General features: G+C 35.5%; 1 protein-coding gene and 1 long non-coding RNA gene across 2 annotated transcripts in view; both read left to right on the plus strand.

Annotated features, from left to right (window-relative positions):
* The first annotated feature begins 3,665 nt into the window (after positions 1 to 3,665).
* LOC110675329 lies at positions 3,666 to 4,686 on the plus strand. The gene is made up of 3 exons (XR_002499376.1): positions 3,666 to 4,189; positions 4,254 to 4,391; positions 4,476 to 4,686. It is a non-coding gene; the product is annotated as an uncharacterized LOC110675329 (long non-coding RNA).
* A 6,777-nt stretch (positions 4,687 to 11,463) lies between these two features.
* Positions 11,464 to 22,024, plus strand: part of LOC5568134 — a 64,294-nt gene continuing 53,733 nt past the window's right edge. The window contains exons 1-3 of the mRNA XM_001652024.2: positions 11,464 to 11,991; positions 12,056 to 12,193; positions 12,278 to 12,455. Of these exons, the coding sequence (XP_001652074.2) occupies positions 11,921 to 11,991; positions 12,056 to 12,193; positions 12,278 to 12,455 (387 nt within the window). The 5' untranslated portion in view covers positions 11,464 to 11,920. The remainder of the gene's footprint in view (positions 11,992 to 12,055; positions 12,194 to 12,277; positions 12,456 to 22,024) is intronic.

Here is a 22,024-nt window from a genome sequence, read left to right on the forward strand (position 1 = left end):
ATTTTGAAAAGTGTTGCCAGTGCTGCAGAGCAGAGTACGGAAATCCTATTGTTTTAGATGTTTTAAACAGTAAAGCTACATTGGCACACCAATATGGATATAGGAGCTCGCAATAGGCAGCGCGCGCGAACGGTATGTTTAAAATTGATCTGCCACGTTTATATCGTCAACGCAAATTATTAGATTCGGTCGGTGCAGTTAAAAAAAAAACAAAAAGTGTTTAGCGGAAAAGTCATTTTTTTCTACACGCATTCTTTTGGGCAGTGCTTCGTTAAAGCCCAAGTAGAAGGTGAAGATGCATCCTGAGGTCCGGAATTTTCAGGAGCGTGGTTCTGGAGGGCCGGACAGCGGATCGGACAGGGGGTTGGGTAACTCACTGGTGGTGATCAATCGAACAAGTATTTATCTTGAGCCGCTGTCTGGTTCTCTAGAATTGTGCTCTTGAGGGTTTGAGTTTTTCATCTTCACCAGAAAAATCTTTTTTTTTGCGTCGTCGTCGATTGTTTTTCTCGTTTTAGTTTGCACGCGTTCTGTGTATCATCGAGTTTAGGTTTTCGCGGCGCCGCCGGAGTGATATTTTGGATTCATGAAATGAGCATGCTGATTAACACTTCAGTCGTCGCGCTGTTGTATTTTATACAACACTGTTGAAAAAACCTCGCTTTTCATTCACAACATTAGCGTGGTGATTTTTACGGTAGCAAACCGCGCGACGACTGGAAGGTTGAAGTAGTTTACAGCTTCCTACAGCAATAAACTAAGGATGATCAATTTGGTGAGCCCGTTTAATGCTTTCATTTTAAGTGTACAATATATTATGAATCGTATTTTTGTAGTGAGAATGGTGAGAATGTCACTTCAAAGAATTGATTTAACAATATATGAACAGTTCATCACTGTAAGTTCCATTCCTTCTCTTCCCCGATGACGGTAAGAACGTGGCTGGCGCCGTTATTGACTTTTCAATGTTTGGAGTTCTCGAAATTGTATATTGAAGATGGAATGTTACTCCCAAGCTACATCTCTTGGTTTCTTGTGTAACTTCGGTTATTCTGGTCCATCACGGAGTAGCAACTACGAATGGTACGGTCACCACTGCTCATATTTATGCTATTGCTTATTGACACACCAATATGGATATACAGTCACCCCACAGTTATGGATAGCACACAGATATGGATCAAAGTTGGCTTTAACGGAGAATATCTCATCAAATAGAGTTGCAATTACGCAGAACACATTTTATCTGCGTGAACCATCAATCTGTACAGCATTGCAATCAATCATAACATCTTCTAGCATATTTTATTCGTCCGTGTGATTCAAAATTTTATCCGTATTCATAGAATCGTTGATTCATAACTGTGGAGCATTGAAACTCGTACCACAGTTATGAATCAACTATCATCATTATGAATCAATAACGTATACTTTCACTAACATACCGTTCGTTTACCTCACAGATAAATTGCTTTTATAGTGTTCTGATCCATAATATGAGTCGATTTGATCCATACAAAGGACCCTCCTGTTCCACTGATCCACATCCGTGGGATGGACAACGTTTGAAATTACTATCGAAATCTACAGTTTTTCGTACATAACCGTGATTTTACATGTGTATTCTCGAAAACAACTATATTCACCATTGCCAGGTGGGTAATTTTGTTTTGTACAAGGTCACCATGATTTGTAAGTATATTGTATTATAAAAAATGACCCTTAGCTGATCCATAACTGTGGGGTGACTGTAGTTTACAATTGTTGTTCTGCTTTACCATAGAGACAACTACCTTAAAATAAAAGTCTTCTTTTATTGCTTCGATCGTTGATGAGTTGATTTCACCTATTTATAAGAAAAAAAATCGCTTTCAATTAACCTTATCTAAATATATAACGCATTTATCGTGGCAATAGAAGATTGTCATTTTATTTGCACAGAAAAAAATCCGTTCTCGTATCCGTGAAGAGCAGTCGTGAACTCATCAACAAGCAAAAATACACCGTGAACTAGATCATGTTAATGTGAAATCGTTGCTTAGTTCCGAGAACGTTCATGTAAACATGATGGTTGTTCATTAGACCTATTCATTATTTCAAAAATGTCTGGAAACTCCCCAGTCAACCAATACTTTAATTTTACATGTCGAAATGAACTTCTGGTCAAAATTTCAGTCAATTTGGAGTAAATTTAGGTGTGCTTCAAATCAATTTTGTGTTTTTGGGCTATTTTCAAGCTTTAAAAAATCATAACTACTGAAAGGAACACCAAATCTAATCGGAAATACCTCTACACAGTAGTTCATCGAATTCTACAAACTTTTGTCGAACACGGTTTTATGATTGGAGCAAGTTTTAACATAGTTTGGTTGAGGTTTGTGTCTCGAGGTTTTTGAAAATCTCTATTTCCGGGGAGTGTTTTCTCTGGAAAGCATGCCTGTATGAAATCTTCAGATTTTAAATTTCCAGACATGATGACTATGCACATCTAAAAGTCAATCCCGTTCAAAGTTACCATTTATCTTACGAAAATAAATTGTAAAAAATAGATAATTATGAACCACATTTGTAAATCCGCTGTGAGTGAGCCAAAAGCACCACCGTGAGCTTCGAAGAACATAAAAAATGAACACGTTAGCACTGCCTTTTCTCAGTCGATGATGATGATTGTTTTCAAATCGTTCTAAATGGTCAGTGAAATGCGATCAAAACAATCATCAATTGAAAAAAAAGCAATGCTAACTTGTTCAATTCATTCATTCGTCGGTACATGTGTCTCGCACGATTTAACTTTCATCAGGTTGCGATGCTGTGCTCGATCTTTGGGCTTTTTTTTTTGTAATTTATTGTATCAAGCAACATGTAAGCAGTTGATGGTCAATGAATTCATAGGTTTATTATGTTTGATTCCCGTTGACTAGGGCTTGAAGAAATAATGTCAATGTGTGTTTTCTATACCATATATATTGCGAAAACTGTGATTTCTGGGTACTGTGGCGAACAAATCTGGATTAAACGATGTTAAAACCCAATTTAATCTTATTAGCGTCTTCGACAAACTTTAACAGAATAAAATTAGCTTTTAAATAGTGGTAATAGCAAGTGGTTTTGATTTTCCGCATGCCAGTTATGGTTTTTCAAACGTTGAAATAAGCCCAAAAACACATTTTTAACTAGAAGCATACCGTAATCTTTATCAAATGAGCTGAAAATTTGACCAGACGATGTTTTAGCATGAAAATTCAAAATACTACTTGACCGGAAGATTTACAGAGATTTTTTCAAATATGAACAGGTCTATTGTTCATGGTGTATTTTTGACAGTTCACGTTTTCCAGAACTCTTTTTTGAGCGTGTGACATTTGTACCAATGTTTCAACATTGGGTATTCTACATAACTCATTAGTTTATACCAGGAAGAAAGCTTCAGAATAATTTTCAAAATGTTATTTTGAATCCACTGCAGAGCTTTCTTCTTGGTATTACTACAGCTTATCCATATTGGTACAGCACACAATATGGCTGACCTGAAAATTTGTTTGAAGATCAAAAGCATGTTCTCAAGACAACGTTTCGATTTTCTGTTAATAAGTGGATACAGACATTTTATGTATTTGTTACATTTTGGCTAGAATGTCGCTTGGGTCGTTTGATTCATACAAAACATCATGATTGCAATCTCACTCGGAAAATCGAACCAACAGTTTTCCGCCTTTATCAGTCCATTTACCATATCGGATGTAGTGCTATTACAAATCGCTCCTATTCTACATATGTCGTTCCGCAGATTTATGGCCCGGGAAGCCGGAACCGGAAGGCGGACGAGAGCTGTGTGGTTATTGGAACGTGCTGGTGCGTCGATTACTACGCGTGATTGTTGTTTGTTCATTTGATTAGAATAAATTCGTTTCGATTGTGCACTTTTATTTTCCTCGTGTCAAAGATAAGCACTCGAGCAATTATTGCAACTGAACAGATCGATTTGATAACGGAACCATTGAAAGGATACGCAATTGAAGCTCCGATGGTGCGTTCAGTTATGTGCTTGATCTCGGTTCGACAGGAATCGCCCATTTCCGGAGGTGAATTCGTGAAAGGTCAGGGCTTTTGAAGTTTAAATGCGTGGAATAATGGGTAAGAAGTCCTTCGATATCAGTGTACCGCATCAGGATGAAAAATTGCCAAAAAGGTGTGCTTTAATTGGGAGATTCATGGGATGGCATTCGAGATAATATTCAAATCACATTTTTCAGTGTTTCAAAGTGGAGTTTGAAGAACAGGAAGAAACGTTGGCTTCCGATCTTATTTTGTGCTATTTGCTTTTCCCTGCTGATTGGATGGGTCATCAGGGATATCTTTAACGGCCATGCAGATGGGTTTAACGCAACTGGGTAAGATTCGAATCAGTCGCGATAAAAACTTCTAATTCAGTATGGTGCATAAGGTGGTGAATTTATGTCGGTTATCAATTATAGTGAAAATGAAACGGTTGCAGAAGCAATGGAATTCGATAATCTTGAGCAGACTAGTGGAAGAAAACCTGCGTTACCAATACCCGATGATCCTCACTGTTCGATGGAAGCAGATTGCACAATCGTATGCAAGGACATGAATGTGCTAGATTTGTCAGCGGCAGTTACTAAAACGTTGGAAGTGAGTAATTTATTGTTTTTGTATACATTATTTAAGGTCAAATTTTGCGAAGTCGAATTTTGCATTTTCAAGTTTACAGATCTAGAGAACCTGACAACCATTCGCGTTTAAAATAAATAGGTAGTTTGCATAGATTTGTAGTGATTTTATTGAGTTGTGAATTTGTCTCATATTGCTGTTCATCAACGATGATTGTATATATAAATTTTCTCTACGGAAAGTATTCCATGCATGTGAATTGATAGTCCAGAGAAACAATCCTTGCAGAATTGTTCGATAGAACTCACGAGAAATATCCCTCACGATTCTGCCATGAACTTTTATTGGGTATTCAGCCATGTGATTTTAAGAGATTCCTCAGAGAACTTCCATGGAAGGTTCTTCATAAGTTTATTCCGCAATTTTTCAGTTCATTCTCCAAGAACTTCTTCACCTGCTTTCACTGACTTGCTCTGGGGATTTCCATAGAAAATTCCTACTAATCCCGTAGTTATTATTCAACACATTTTTCTTGAATTTCGTTAGGCTGTTCGATCTCACCAGAATATTTATCAAACAATTTTCATTAGATTATTAGAAAAATCTCTTGAACGATTCACACAGAAAATGCTGTAATAATAGCTTAAAAGAACCTCCCTCAAGGGCATCTATGCACTAACTACATGAAAATCCAATTGTTAATTGAAAATATCTTCCAGTCGTTCCTCCAATAACTTGTTTAGAATTTTCTGGAATTACTGAGGAATTCTCCAATAAATAGTAATGGAAATTCTATAGATCTCATCGAAAGTTTCTCAGGAATCGATTTTTGTCGCATATTCTTCCCCGAGATCACCAAAAAAGTTTTAGATTCTTCCTAGTGTTTCTTTTCAGGTTTCCCTTTGAATTTCTTAAAAAAAATATATATATATTTAAAATCATTAACCTTCGGGCTGTCGCGCTGTTGTACTTTGTATAACAGTTATGATTTATATGCTATCTTTTAGCAACAAAGATATCTATCGACACCAAACCAAAATGTATTCCTCCAGAATCTTCTGAAGAACAATACTCAACAGATTTTATTTACAGTATGACCCTTGATAATACGGTAAAATCAACAAATGTCCATGGAAGTCGCATAATAATGAACGCACTATATATGGTTCGTGTGAACCACAGTTTAAAATCGACATATCTCAAAATAGATAATATAGAAACTTGGGGTCTTTGGCAAAATTGTTCAGGAGGTGAAGCGCTCCTCGAGAACTTACAGGCCTTGGCTTCCCACGTCGTCCAGAGTGAAAGCGACCACGGGGGGTGCCGCTTTCCGATAGTCTTGTTAGAGATCTAGCAGGAAATTGTTCTTTATAGTACTTTGCTAAATATTTCTCAACAATGGAGAGTGACAAACGAGAAGTTTGAAATTTGTTCCCGTCTAACATTACAAAAACCACAATGATAAATTCACTAGAAATCTTGGAATAAATTTCTGAAGTTACTGCCGCTGGAATGTTTCGGAGAAGTATCTGCAAAATTTGTGGAAGAATTCTAACGAAGTATGTGACATTTCTGGGAAAGTTCTAGAAAAGCCAAACATTACATATACTTTGCAATTGAATTAAATGGAAAATATAATTTAAAGTTTTGCGAAAAAGTTACACGTCTTTTGGGTGAGAATCGAACTCACGACTCTCTGATCTCTAGTTAGGGCGCGTTACCCTTACGGCACAAGAGGACTCATGGACGCAGAACGCAGCCGTAAACCACGATTTATAATTAATTAAAAACAAGTATGTCTCGAGCAACGGACTCATGTTCCGTAACCGGTCGTTTGAGAACGTCGCGACCCATTGGAAGACCACACAATAGAAATCTACGCCGTCGGTGACGAGTGATGTGTGGTACATTCACTACCTATAAAATAATGCGCTCTCGGGTTATATAGCCATTCCATGAAAAACCGATCTAGTGAGTCACCGAATTCCGTAAAAATTTGCTATTTTGTTCCTTATCCAAAATAAGGGTACACGTGTTTTTGGGTTTTTTGATTAAAGTGACCGTTTCCGAAATAGGGTGACCAGAAAAATCACGATTTTACTTAATTTTTATTTAAAAAAAATCTTTTGAACCCTTCGACCGATTTTTAACCTTTTTGGACGAAATGAAAGCTATAGATTTTAACTTTTCAGAAAAAATATGAAACTTCACAAAAAATATATTTTTACATGAAAAAAAAAAACAATAATTTCCGTTTTTTCGTGTTTTGAAGGCCTAGGGACCAAAGGGGCTATTGCTGTTCTAATTTTTTCTTGAAAGTTCAGAAAATTTTACGTTTACTGTCAAATTTTCAGCGATGTATATTTTTTAGTTTTTAAGATATATATTTTTGAAAATTAAAAATCAGTCATTTTTCATCGGCCTACACTGTACGTCTCAGCGCATTAGATTTTTTATTTTTCAAAAAATCATAACTTTCGAACAGCTAAACTTTCAATCTTTGTTTATGTAATAAAAACAAATTCACTACAACTTTTTCATAAAATATTTTTTCTATCAAATTTACAGTTTAGGAATTATATATTTTCAGATAAATTGCTCGTGAAACCTCATAGGCTACTTTCGAAAGTTATTCTTTATCAAGATGATCGAATTTTCTATGGGAAATACTTATTCTACCATACTGAAAACATGTGTAAAATTTGTTGCAAATCAGAGTTGGTCCTGTTCTGTGACTGACCGATTTGACATGGAACTCGTCAATACCAAAATTTTTATTTCACGTAAAATTTCATTCGGCCATCTTGTCTCACATTGCATGATATTTGAAAAGCCCTAAAAGTAACAATTTAAGGATTTATTAACATTTTAAATAACCCAGTGTCCATGAGAAGACGCATTGTCGGTGGATTTGATTAGCTTTGCACAAAGTTGGAGAGCAAACACAGGAACATTTGCCAACAAAAATCGCTATTTCAACTTTGTTTATGCATTTATTCTAAAGCGAAATCATTATTGGAACACTTCACTTGAGCAGTGTTGCCAGCTATTAAACAATTTGTCCTTAATTAAAAGTGGAAGAAAATTGGTAATGTTTTCTTTTCTACAAAGCATTAGATTTTGCGGTACAGATTCTGCTGTGAATTTGGGATTTGAATTTTCCTTGATTTATTTTGAAAAGTGTTGCCAGTGCTGCAGAGCAGAGTACGGAAATCCTATTGTTTTAGATGTTTTAAACAGTAAAGCTACATTGGCACACCAATATGGATATAGGAGCTCGCAATAGGCAGCGCGCGCGAACGGTATGTTTAAAATTGATCTGCCACGTTTATATCGTCAACGCAAATTATTAGATTCGGTCGGTGCAGTTAAAAAAAAAACAAAAAGTGTTTAGCGGAAAAGTCATTTTTTTCTACACGCATTCTTTTGGGCAGTGCTTCGTTAAAGCCCAAGTAGAAGGTGAAGATGCATCCTGAGGTCCGGAATTTTCAGGAGCGTGGTTCTGGAGGGCCGGACAGCGGATCGGACAGGGGGTTGGGTAACTCACTGGTGGTGATCAATCGAACAAGTATTTATCTTGAGCCGCTGTCTGGTTCTCTAGAATTGTGCTCTTGAGGGTTTGAGTTTTTCATCTTCACCAGAAAAATCTTTTTTTTTGCGTCGTCGTCGATTGTTTTTCTCGTTTTAGTTTGCACGCGTTCTGTGTATCATCGAGTTTAGGTTTTCGCGGCGCCGCCGGAGTGATATTTTGGATTCATGAAATGAGCATGCTGATTAACACTTCAGTCGTCGCGCTGTTGTATTTTATACAACACTGTTGAAAAAACCTCGCTTTTCATTCACAACATTAGCGTGGTGATTTTTACGGTAGCAAACCGCGCGACGACTGGAAGGTTGAAGTAGTTTACAGCTTCCTACAGCAATAAACTAAGGATGATCAATTTGGTGAGCCCGTTTAATGCTTTCATTTTAAGTGTACAATATATTATGAATCGTATTTTTGTAGTGAGAATGGTGAGAATGTCACTTCAAAGAATTGATTTAACAATATATGAACAGTTCATCACTGTAAGTTCCATTCCTTCTCTTCCCCGATGACGGTAAGAACGTGGCTGGCGCCGTTATTGACTTTTCAATGTTTGGAGTTCTCGAAATTGTATATTGAAGATGGAATGTTACTCCCAAGCTACATCTCTTGGTTTCTTGTGTAACTTCGGTTATTCTGGTCCATCACGGAGTAGCAACTACGAATGGTACGGTCACCACTGCTCATATTTATGCTATTGCTTATTGACACACCAATATGGATATACAGTCACCCCACAGTTATGGATAGCACACAGATATGGATCAAAGTTGGCTTTAACGGAGAATATCTCATCAAATAGAGTTGCAATTACGCAGAACACATTTTATCTGCGTGAACCATCAATCTGTACAGCATTGCAATCAATCATAACATCTTCTAGCATATTTTATTCGTCCGTGTGATTCAAAATTTTATCCGTATTCATAGAATCGTTGATTCATAACTGTGGAGCATTGAAACTCGTACCACAGTTATGAATCAACTATCATCATTATGAATCAATAACGTATACTTTCACTAACATACCGTTCGTTTACCTCACAGATAAATTGCTTTTATAGTGTTCTGATCCATAATATGAGTCGATTTGATCCATACAAAGGACCCTCCTGTTCCACTGATCCACATCCGTGGGATGGACAACGTTTGAAATTACTATCGAAATCTACAGTTTTTCGTACATAACCGTGATTTTACATGTGTATTCTCGAAAACAACTATATTCACCATTGCCAGGTGGGTAATTTTGTTTTGTACAAGGTCACCATGATTTGTAAGTATATTGTATTATAAAAAATGACCCTTAGCTGATCCATAACTGTGGGGTGACTGTAGTTTACAATTGTTGTTCTGCTTTACCATAGAGACAACTACCTTAAAATAAAAGTCTTCTTTTATTGCTTCGATCGTTGATGAGTTGATTTCACCTATTTATAAGAAAAAAAATCGCTTTCAATTAACCTTATCTAAATATATAACGCATTTATCGTGGCAATAGAAGATTGTCATTTTATTTGCACAGAAAAAAATCCGTTCTCGTATCCGTGAAGAGCAGTCGTGAACTCATCAACAAGCAAAAATACACCGTGAACTAGATCATGTTAATGTGAAATCGTTGCTTAGTTCCGAGAACGTTCATGTAAACATGATGGTTGTTCATTAGACCTATTCATTATTTCAAAAATGTCTGGAAACTCCCCAGTCAACCAATACTTTAATTTTACATGTCGAAATGAACTTCTGGTCAAAATTTCAGTCAATTTGGAGTAAATTTAGGTGTGCTTCAAATCAATTTTGTGTTTTTGGGCTATTTTCAAGCTTTAAAAAATCATAACTACTGAAAGGAACACCAAATCTAATCGGAAATACCTCTACACAGTAGTTCATCGAATTCTACAAACTTTTGTCGAACACGGTTTTATGATTGGAGCAAGTTTTAACATAGTTTGGTTGAGGTTTGTGTCTCGAGGTTTTTGAAAATCTCTATTTCCGGGGAGTGTTTTCTCTGGAAAGCATGCCTGTATGAAATCTTCAGATTTTAAATTTCCAGACATGATGACTATGCACATCTAAAAGTCAATCCCGTTCAAAGTTACCATTTATCTTACGAAAATAAATTGTAAAAAATAGATAATTATGAACCACATTTGTAAATCCGCTGTGAGTGAGCCAAAAGCACCACCGTGAGCTTCGAAGAACATAAAAAATGAACACGTTAGCACTGCCTTTTCTCAGTCGATGATGATGATTGTTTTCAAATCGTTCTAAATGGTCAGTGAAATGCGATCAAAACAATCATCAATTGAAAAAAAAGCAATGCTAACTTGTTCAATTCATTCATTCGTCGGTACATGTGTCTCGCACGATTTAACTTTCATCAGGTTGCGATGCTGTGCTCGATCTTTGGGCTTTTTTTTTTGTAATTTATTGTATCAAGCAACATGTAAGCAGTTGATGGTCAATGAATTCATAGGTTTATTATGTTTGATTCCCGTTGACTAGGGCTTGAAGAAATAATGTCAATGTGTGTTTTCTATACCATATATATTGCGAAAACTGTGATTTCTGGGTACTGTGGCGAACAAATCTGGATTAAACGATGTTAAAACCCAATTTAATCTTATTAGCGTCTTCGACAAACTTTAACAGAATAAAATTAGCTTTTAAATAGTGGTAATAGCAAGTGGTTTTGATTTTCCGCATGCCAGTTATGGTTTTTCAAACGTTGAAATAAGCCCAAAAACACATTTTTAACTAGAAGCATACCGTAATCTTTATCAAATGAGCTGAAAATTTGACCAGACGATGTTTTAGCATGAAAATTCAAAATACTACTTGACCGGAAGATTTACAGAGATTTTTTCAAATATGAACAGGTCTATTGTTCATGGTGTATTTTTGACAGTTCACGTTTTCCAGAACTCTTTTTTGAGCGTGTGACATTTGTACCAATGTTTCAACATTGGGTATTCTACATAACTCATTAGTTTATACCAGGAAGAAAGCTTCAGAATAATTTTCAAAATGTTATTTTGAATCCACTGCAGAGCTTTCTTCTTGGTATTACTACAGCTTATCCATATTGGTACAGCACACAATATGGCTGACCTGAAAATTTGTTTGAAGATCAAAAGCATGTTCTCAAGACAACGTTTCGATTTTCTGTTAATAAGTGGATACAGACATTTTATGTATTTGTTACATTTTGGCTAGAATGTCGCTTGGGTCGTTTGATTCATACAAAACATCATGATTGCAATCTCACTCGGAAAATCGAACCAACAGTTTTCCGCCTTTATCAGTCCATTTACCATATCGGATGTAGTGCTATTACAAATCGCTCCTATTCTACATATGTCGTTCCGCAGATTTATGGCCCGGGAAGCCGGAACCGGAAGGCGGACGAGAGCTGTGTGGTTATTGGAACGTGCTGGTGCGTCGATTACTACGCGTGATTGTTGTTTGTTCATTTGATTAGAATAAATTCGTTTCGATTGTGCACTTTTATTTTCCTCGTGTCAAAGATAAGCACTCGAGCAATTATTGCAACTGAACAGATCGATTTGATAACGGAACCATTGAAAGGATACGCAATTGAAGCTCCGATGGTGCGTTCAGTTATGTGCTTGATCTCGGTTCGACAGGAATCGCCCATTTCCGGAGGTGAATTCGTGAAAGGTCAGGGCTTTTGAAGTTTAAATGCGTGGAATAATGGGTAAGAAGTCCTTCGATATCAGTGTACCGCATCAGGATGAAAAATTGCCAAAAAGGTGTGCTTTAATTGGGAGATTCATGGGATGGCATTCGAGATAATATTCAAATCACATTTTTCAGTGTTTCAAAGTGGAGTTTGAAGAACAGGAAGAAACGTTGGCTTCCGATCTTATTTTGTGCTATTTGCTTTTCCCTGCTGATTGGATGGGTCATCAGGGATATCTTTAACGGCCATGCAGATGGGTTTAACGCAACTGGGTAAGATTCGAATCAGTCGCGATAAAAACTTCTAATTCAGTATGGTGCATAAGGTGGTGAATTTATGTCGGTTATCAATTATAGTGAAAATGAAACGGTTGCAGAAGCAATGGAATTCGATAATCTTGAGCAGACTAGTGGAAGAAAACCTGCGTTACCAATACCCGATGATCCTCACTGTTCGATGGAAGCAGATTGCACAATCGTATGCAAGGACATGAATGTGCTAGATTTGTCAGCGGCAGTTACTAAAACGTTGGAAGTGAGTAATTTATTGTTTTTGTATACATTATTTAAGGTCAAATTTTGCGAAGTCGAATTTTGCATTTTCAAGTTTACAGATCTAGAGAACCTGACAACCATTCGCGTTTAAAATAAATAGGTAGTTTGCATAGATTTGTAGTGATTTTATTGAGTTGTGAATTTGTCTCATATTGCTGTTCATCAACGATGATTGTATATATAAATTTTCTCTACGGAAAGTATTCCATGCATGTGAATTGATAGTCCAGAGAAACAATCCTTGCAGAATTGTTCGATAGAACTCACGAGAAATATCCCTCACGATTCTGCCATGAACTTTTATTGGGTATTCAGCCATGTGATTTTAAGAGATTCCTCAGAGAACTTCCATGGAAGGTTCTTCATAAGTTTATTCCGCAATTTTTCAGTTCATTCTCCAAGAACTTCTTCACCTGCTTTCACTGACTTGCTCTGGGGATTTCCATAGAAAATTCCTACTAATCCCGTAGTTATTATTCAACACATTTTTCTTGAATTTCGTTAGGCTGTTCGATCTCACCAGAATATTTATCAAACAATTTTCATTAGATTATTAGAAAAATCTCTTGAACGATTCACACAGAAAATGCTGTAATAATAGCTTAAAAGAACCTCCCTCAAGGGCATCTATGCACTAACTACATGAAAATCCAATTGTTAATTGAAAATATCTTCCAGTCGTTCCTCCAATAACTTGTTTAGAATTTTCTGGAATTACTGAGGAATTCTCCAATAAATAGTAATGGAAATTCTATAGATCTCATCGAAAGTTTCTCAGGAATCGATTTTTGTCGCATATTCTTCCCCGAGATCACCAAAAAAGTTTTAGATTCTTCCTAGTGTTTCTTTTCAGGTTTCCCTTTGAATTTCTTAAAAAAAATATATATATATTTAAAATCATTAACCTTCGGGCTGTCGCGCTGTTGTACTTTGTATAACAGTTATGATTTATATGCTATCTTTTAGCAACAAAGATATCTATCGACACCAAACCAAAATGTATTCCTCCAGAATCTTCTGAAGAACAATACTCAACAGATTTTATTTACAGTATGACCCTTGATAATACGGTAAAATCAACAAATGTCCATGGAAGTCGCATAATAATGAACGCACTATATATGGTTCGTGTGAACCACAGTTTAAAATCGACATATCTCAAAATAGATAATATAGAAACTTGGGGTCTTTGGCAAAATTGTTCAGGAGGTGAAGCGCTCCTCGAGAACTTACAGGCCTTGGCTTCCCACGTCGTCCAGAGTGAAAGCGACCACGGGGGGTGCCGCTTTCCGATAGTCTTGTTAGAGATCTAGCAGGAAATTGTTCTTTATAGTACTTTGCTAAATATTTCTCAACAATTTCCCTTACTGCTATGCTAGTTTCGAAAGCATATGTATTCCTTAGGTTTTCAACAAATATCATCATTTCAGATACAGATAACCCAGACAACCATAATGTACGTATAACGAAATCACCTGGAGGCTCTATATGTGCAAAATTTCACTTATAAGATGTTGCGAAACGGCTTTCTACGTACAAAAGTGGAGGCGATATGCGTGCATATATTATGTGATGATTAATAACATACAATGCGAGTGTATAAATATTCTACCGAAGGAACCTGCAATATTATGCGACTTAACTTATGATAACAAATGATGATTTGACAGCTGCTACGGATTGATCCGACTTTCTTTGTACGTGTGTACGGGACGAAACAAAATGTAGAAATGAACTCAGAAAAGAAGTGTTTTATGCGAGGAAACTCATCAATCTGACGAGTTTATCCACGGTGTTTAGCGAGTTTGATGTAATTAGTATGAATAAACGTGTTGTAACGTGAACTTTCATGCGATTTCTGGTTGTCTGGGAAGATGGCAAATAGTCAAGAGGCTTTTAAATAACACTTCTTGTTGATTTGCTTGAAGCAGAATTTCCAGAGATAACCATAGACAAAATTTTTGAAAAATTTTGCGATGTATTTTGGAAATAATTCTGGAGCACTTTTGATGAATTTTGCGAAAGGATTTTTAGTAAAAAAATTTTAAGAACAATGTTTGAAGGAATTCTGAGAGAAATTTCTAATAGAAATCTCTGCGACATAGATATACAGTAATGACCCGATTTTGTCAGCACCAGATTTTGTCAACTTCCGATTTAATCTACCCCCGATTTTAGCATTACTGGAAATATTGGGTGCATAAAGTTAATTGAGACATTGGCGACGTCTATACAATCATCTAATGACCGAAATTTTGAAATTTGAAATTTATCATAATTTTCCAAGAAACGGATCAATACTAAAGTTTGAAACATCCTCAATCATTTGTGGATAAAAAGTAGGCTTAAAAGGAATGGTTGACTTATTTAAACAATTAACGTTGAGGGGATGACAAAATCTCACAAAAATATATGACTAATTTTCGATAGATTTGTGGCCAATATCCGATACATTTCTGAAGCCACTGTTTGATACTCCTTGAGGAATTTTAGTATTATCTGTTTAATTTTTTTTTAATGTTTTTAAAATATAATGAGATTGCTTGGACAATTTAATTTTGAGCAATAAGTTCATTCATACAGAATTACTGAAGAAATTGAACCTTTAATAAAGAATTGGTTGCTGGAATTAAAAACAACTATGGTCCATTTTCTGGCATTTTTTCTGCCAACCATCTGAAGAAAACTTAGCCAAGTTGAAATTCCTTGAAAAGATCTGCTGTGAATTAAGCCTTCGCTAAAAATTCCTGCTATCTACTTTCTAAGACAACCTTTTAGTAATACAGTAGTTTCTCGATTTTATCACTTCTCGTTTTAATAACGCTTCATTATTTCACTCTCGATTTTAGCACGGTTTTCTGTTCGATTTTATCACGTCCCAATAATTATATGAAATTCATATATTTTACATTGAAAAAACAACCCCAAACAATCAACATATATTCATTTGGCCCATGCCTTACGTGCTTTTCATTTCACTAGCTTTATTTCTGCAATACAAAGTTCAAGCTTTGATGAAAATTATATGGCAGAAAGGTACATTTTCATTATATCACGCTTCGGTATATCACGCCAAAATTTGTTGGGTCCGTGATATAATCGAGAAATTACTGTATTGGAGTTTTTTTTAATTAATTTTATAAGTTATCTTAAACATTATAAAAGTAATGCATGTACTGTGTTGATTTGAATTTCCCGGACGCGTCGAATCCCGAACATTATCCGTAATTCAGACAACTGTTATGCATGAAGAATGAAGAGGACGGCTCAATTAAGGAACCTATGTGATAAAATCGAAATTTAGTTCAGCGTCTGGCAATTCGAAGCAGAAACCATAATGCAGTGCGTATGCTACGTTATCCCGAAACATTCAAAACAGCATTGTTTGCATAATTCAGAAAATATGAATGGTTGGGAATAGAATTTTCAGTATTGACGTACTTTTGTGTTTTGCGAAACAAAGATGACGAAAAACTTCACTAATACCACAACAAAAAGCTGGTTGTAGCGGTACCAAATCTAGCGACAGCCGGAAGGTGAAAGCAATCGGATTCAGATTTCTATTTATCAATAAAATTGTTATTGGATTACGTTTCCCTAATGATCACGATTTTTTTATATTGTGAATTGGAATGCTCGTTTGAATGTTAAAAAGGACGAGTTGTTTAATTTTCTAGCAGCCAAGCACATAGATATAGCAGTTATTGCTGAAGCTTATTTGAAACCTGGATCCAAACTTAAAAGAGATCCAAACTTTGATGTTTATCGTAATGATCGGCTTAATGGGGCATTTGGGGGAGTTGCAATCATCATTCATAGGCGTATAAAACATCAACTTTTTTCGTCATTTGAAACCAAAGTTTTTGAAGTTTTGGGTATTTCCGTAGATACACAGCTTGGTAAATATACTCTCATAGCTGCCTATTTGATTTTTAAATGCACTGGACAGTTTGCGGAAATTCACTCGCAACAATTCTTTTTTGTCATTGATCTTTTTTATGCAAAACATCGTTTAAAGAATAATTCGCAAAGTAATTTCAACGACAGAATTTTGTTTGATAAGTGCTTTTCAGGATATTTCTCAATCTCTGAAAGCCTTACTTGTTTTTCCTCCTCTAGAAACCCTTCTACGATTGATTTGGATTGACTGGTTACTCAAGTCAATTTTGATTCTGATCATGTCTCTGTTACATTTCAAAATGAAGCAATTGTCAATCCTATCAGCTACACTTTCTATGATTTTCGAGCCGACTGGAATACATCTTAAACATATACCGATAGTTATCTTGATGTTAACATTTCTTTACAAACAAAACTTGATATTGACAATGCTCTCGAAACTTTAACAAATCTAATTGTTGAAGCCAGGAGCATTGCAATTCCAAAATGTGAAGTAAAATTTGAATTCGTGATTATATATGATGATCTTAAACTCTTGATCCGTCTTGAAAACGTGAGGAGACGGCAATTTCAACGCAATCGCGATCCTGCTATAAAAATTACATGGCAAGATTTGCAGAAAGAAATCAAGAAACGTTTTTCACAATCAGGAAACAAAAATTTTGAAAATAAAATTTCTCAATTGGACCCTGGTTCTAAGCCATTTAGGAAATTATCTACAATTTTGAAAAAACCTCAGAAGCCAAAATCGGCATTGAAAGAGGAAAACGAATTATTACTAACTAATTGCGAAAAAGCTCAAAAACTTGCTATGCAGTTTCAAAGCGCACACAATTTTAATTTAGCACTTACTAGTCCAATAGAAAATCAAGTTACTCAGGACTTCGAAAACATTCTCAATCAAGAGAACGTTTTCGAAAATGCCTGTGAGACTGATTTGGAAGAAGTGAGAACTATTATTAAAAAATTCAAGAATATGAAAGCTCCTGGCGATGATGGAATTTTCTACATCCTCATCAAGAAACTTCCAAAAAGTAGCTTATCATTTTTAGTTGATATATTTAACAAATGTTTTCAATTAGCATATTTTCCTGACAAATGGAAAAATGCTAAGGTTGTTCCAATTTTAAAACCAGACAAAAATCCTGCAGAAGCTTCTAGCTATCGTCAAATTAGTTTGCTTTCCTCCATCAGTAAACTTTTCGAAAAGGTCATTTTGAACAGAATAATGGCCCACATCAACGAAAATTCAATTATTGTCAATGAACAGTTTGGATTCCGCCATGGACATTCGACCACTCATCAACTTTTACGTGTAACAAATTTGATCCGTTTCAACAAATCTGAAGGCTATTCTACTGGTTTTGCTCTTCTAGACATAGAAAAAGCATTCGACAGTGTTTGACATGAAGATTTGATTGTAAAATTGAAAAACTTTAATTTTCCAACATACATTGTTAGAATAATTCAAAGTTATCTGTCAAATCGTACACTTCAGGTTAATTATCAGAACTCCAGATCTGAAAGACTTCCTGTAAGAGCTGGTGTTCCCCAAGGCAGCATTTTGGGACCAATATTATACAATATTTTCACATCTGACTTACCTGAGTTACCTCAGGGATGTCAAAAATCTTTGTTTGCGGATGACACAGACCTCTCCGCCAAAGGTCGAAGCCTGCGTGTCATCTGTAGTCGATTGCAAAAAAGTTTGGATATTTTTTCTTCATACTTGCAAAAATGGAAGATTTATCCTAATTCTTCCAAAATTCAACTAATAATATTCCCACATAAACCAAAAGCTCTTTATTTGAAACCTTCAAGTAGACATGTTGTCACGATGAGAGGGGTTCCAATAAATTGGTCAGTTGAAGTTAAGTATCTAGGGCTCATGCTAGATAAGAATTTAACTTTCAAAAAAAAATGTTGTATGCTGTACCAATATGGACTAGCTGTTATAATACCAGGAAGAAAGCTCTGCAGAGAATTCAAATTAAAATTTTGAAAACGATTCTGAAGCTTCCTCCCTGGTATAGTACCAATGAGTTACATAGAATATCCAATGTTGAAACATTGGAACAAATGTCAAATAAAATAATTAATAATTTCAGGCAAAAATCGTTACAATCTTCTATTGCCACGATTAATGCGTTATATGTTTAGGTTAAGTATACCGTCGATGGGGGTGACAATGGGTCTGGGGGGTGAGATTGGGTCAAAACGGAAAAATATGATTTATGAAATATTTCAGCTAATAACGGTGATATTACTAAAATTAATAATTCATATGTTAGGGAACATATTATTACACATAATTCATCACAATATACATTTTTAGAAATAGAAGTTTTTGTTTACTATATCAATAAACTTGTATGTTGAAATTATATAAAATTTACAACATTAAATTTCTTCTGTGCAAAGTATCACGCATGTATTTTCACCTCTACCGTTATATTAGTAGAAAGTTTAAAGTCTTTTCATTACACTTCACACGTATTTTCCGGAATGTACTTGATTTTTCAACAAAAATTTTATTTTTTTCGGTACGGTGTCTAAAACATCAAAAATGGGGGTGAGATTGGGTTAAGCAAGAACGACAGTAAATGAAATTGCAAGTCCACTTTTTTGACATTTTACGGTGCCGGTAGTTCTCTTTTTCATTATAATGTGTTTATTCTTTTTAAATACAGCATCTCTGAAACATCAAACTAGTCTACTTGAGGATTCCGTACATTGAATAACAATGCAACGCATTTTGACAACTTCTCAATCCAGCAACTGTGTTTCGTGCGCAGCAACATCGTAAAACTTTATCAAATGGATTGTTTTTTTTTAATTTAATTATTTATCAGTGTTTTCATATTATAGAAACATCTCCTTGAAATGAGTTGGAACACTGAAATATCGTGATTATGACATCAACATCTGCCTGAAATGTATTGATCGTGGAATGTCGCTCCGAAATTTAACTATTTGCGAAGAACTAAAATAATCACTGTTTCAGTACACCTTTGGGGAAACTGAATAGGCTTCATGGCAATGGGGATGAGACTTTGAAGACAATTCGAGGGAAAAAAAAATAAAAAAATTATGTAAACTTGACGACGAATGTTGTGTTTACATATTTTTTCTCATAGCTCTTCAATTTTTTGGTATAATCGTTCTTTTAAGTGGGTTTATCATACTTGTGAAACATCTTAGATATCTTTTCATCTTGTTTGCATCGTATTTCATCAATATTCTTCAGCTGTGAATGGTTTTGCAACCATATTATCAAAAACAAGTTATTTCAATTACAGTGACCCAATGTCACCCCCTCTATGGGGTGAGATTGGGTCATTTTTCATTCACTTGTGGTGCCGCTGTGAATAAATATTTTTCTTTAATGTTTTGAACAGTTGTTAATGAACCATCAAAGTACATACACACCAAATTTGAAGTTTATTGGAGTTAAATTGCGATAGTTATTCAATAAATAATTCGTACACATCCCTTTTTGACCCATTGTCACCTCCAACGACGGTATTTGAAGCGTTTTTTTTTCTTTTATAAGCAGGTGAAATCAACTGAAATGAACTGCTACGGCAAATGAAATGTAATATGTTGTTAACAAAATTTTAATTAAATCTTAGATTTGTTTTACCAAATTAGGATGATAGTGCTGTCTAATAACACAGAACACCTAGATATAAGAAATGAATGTGATGTTTGGAATTATACTAATAAAAAACTAAAAAAAATGGCGTTATTTTTATTGTTTTTGTGAGGGAATGAAATTTCTGATTACTGTAGCTTATTTTGACATAACTTTGCTATCTAGGACAATTTTTGTCACATTTTACTTACTGTCCTAAATAATGTAATACAGCAAAGACGTTTGAAGGTTTTGTTCGCTCAAAGTTAGAAACAGCGTCTGATTGTCGCATACTCTGGTGATAAACTTTTCACCTTCGAAAATCACACTTTAATGTTGAAAATTTCAATTTGTTTGGTATAAGAGGATGGAGGTGTTCTCAGAGATCGTGTTTTTCATGGTCACAATAATAGTTATTAATGCAACAAGTGGCAAAATGATGTTTTTTTCAGCACGAGTTGTACATTTATCCAACGAGGCTCGCCGAGTTGGATTAATATAACGAGTGCTGAAAAAATCGAGTTTTGCAACGAGTTGCATACAACATTTTTTGCTATTTCGAAAACGCTGTTTCAGCTAGATGAGCTATAAAAGCATAGACAAACACTTCAAGAGAACTCACATGGGCATACATCCATGCGTATTATCAATTTGTTTTTTTAATCACGTAGGCTGTGATACAGTGGTACCCATGAATGTCACAAATTTTCTCGCTCCCATCGGTATCATGTAGATCTATATTCCTCATTGGAGGAAGATGAAATTTGTTTCTTCGGTTAGAGACAACTTATATCAATACTAGCTCATAAGTTTTGAGCAAAACAGAGCCGCTTATCACACTTATGTGAAGGTTCAACCACGGCTCTCCAAAATGAGCCGTTTTTTCGAAAATATGTTTTACTCGCAAATGACCCACGTATGAACCAATTCTATCATTTGATAAGGGCGAATGCTAGAGACAAGGCTTGTGAAGAATCTCATGCCATCGTTGATGTTTAGGAAGCTTTCATCACAAAGATATTAAACTCGACGACCGCATGATAAAATTTGAAGGTATGCTTCTAATTCCTCTCTAGTAAGATGAAAGTAACAGATAAAAATCATGGCCAAAGCGAAAAACTGAGTCTAAATAGATAAAACAATACAAATAACAAATAATTTTTATGTTTCGTTTACATTTCCTATATTAAAACTACCATAAAACATGATATTACGATTTTCGCATTTTTATGGGCCATACTGTAAAGACAACATGAACATACGATAAGTCGACTTTTTTAGCGTCGAACCAATCAAAGATAGTTTTTTTTTTAAATGATAAAAAATCAGGTAAAATGAAAGGTATGGGCTTTTTAATGTTAATGTACAAGAGTCTATGTCGACACTTACAGTGACGAACTGTTCATATTTTGTTAAGTAAATTTATTTAAGTAACATTCCCACCGATGTCATAATATATAGATGTTCCATAATGTTTTCATTTAAAAGCATGAAATGAGCTCACCAAATTGATCATCATCCATCCTTTATTGAGGAGCTGTAGCTACTTTAATCAGCATGCTAGTTTCGCAAAAATAAAATATCACTCCGGCGACGCGAGAACCTAAACTCGATTGCACTCAGAACGCGTGCAAACTAAAACGAGAAAAAACTCCGGCGATGCGACGATGCAAAAAACACGATTTTTCTAGTGAAGATGAAACGAAGCCAAAACCTAAACCTCCAAGACACGAATCTTGAGATCCAGACAGCCTCAAAAGCAGAAAACCTTATCGATTAGTCACCACCACCAGCGAGCGAACATTCGATCAAGCCCTTAGCCCGTTCCGCTGTCCGGCGCTCCAGACCCGTGCATTTGAGGTCCGGCCAAAATGCATTTTCACCTTCTGCTTGGGCTTTAACGAAACACTGCCACACGGGTAGAAATCAGAATCCAAAAACAAGATTATGACTCATGATATCATGATTCCAGCGTGTTTTCGTCTTATGAAAATACACCATGATTTGGACTCATG

The sequence above is a fragment of the Aedes aegypti genome, chromosome 2 (assembly GCF_002204515.2).
Source record: "Aedes aegypti strain LVP_AGWG chromosome 2, AaegL5.0 Primary Assembly, whole genome shotgun sequence".
In the NCBI taxonomy this organism is placed as follows: Eukaryota; Metazoa; Arthropoda; class Insecta; order Diptera; family Culicidae; genus Aedes; species Aedes aegypti.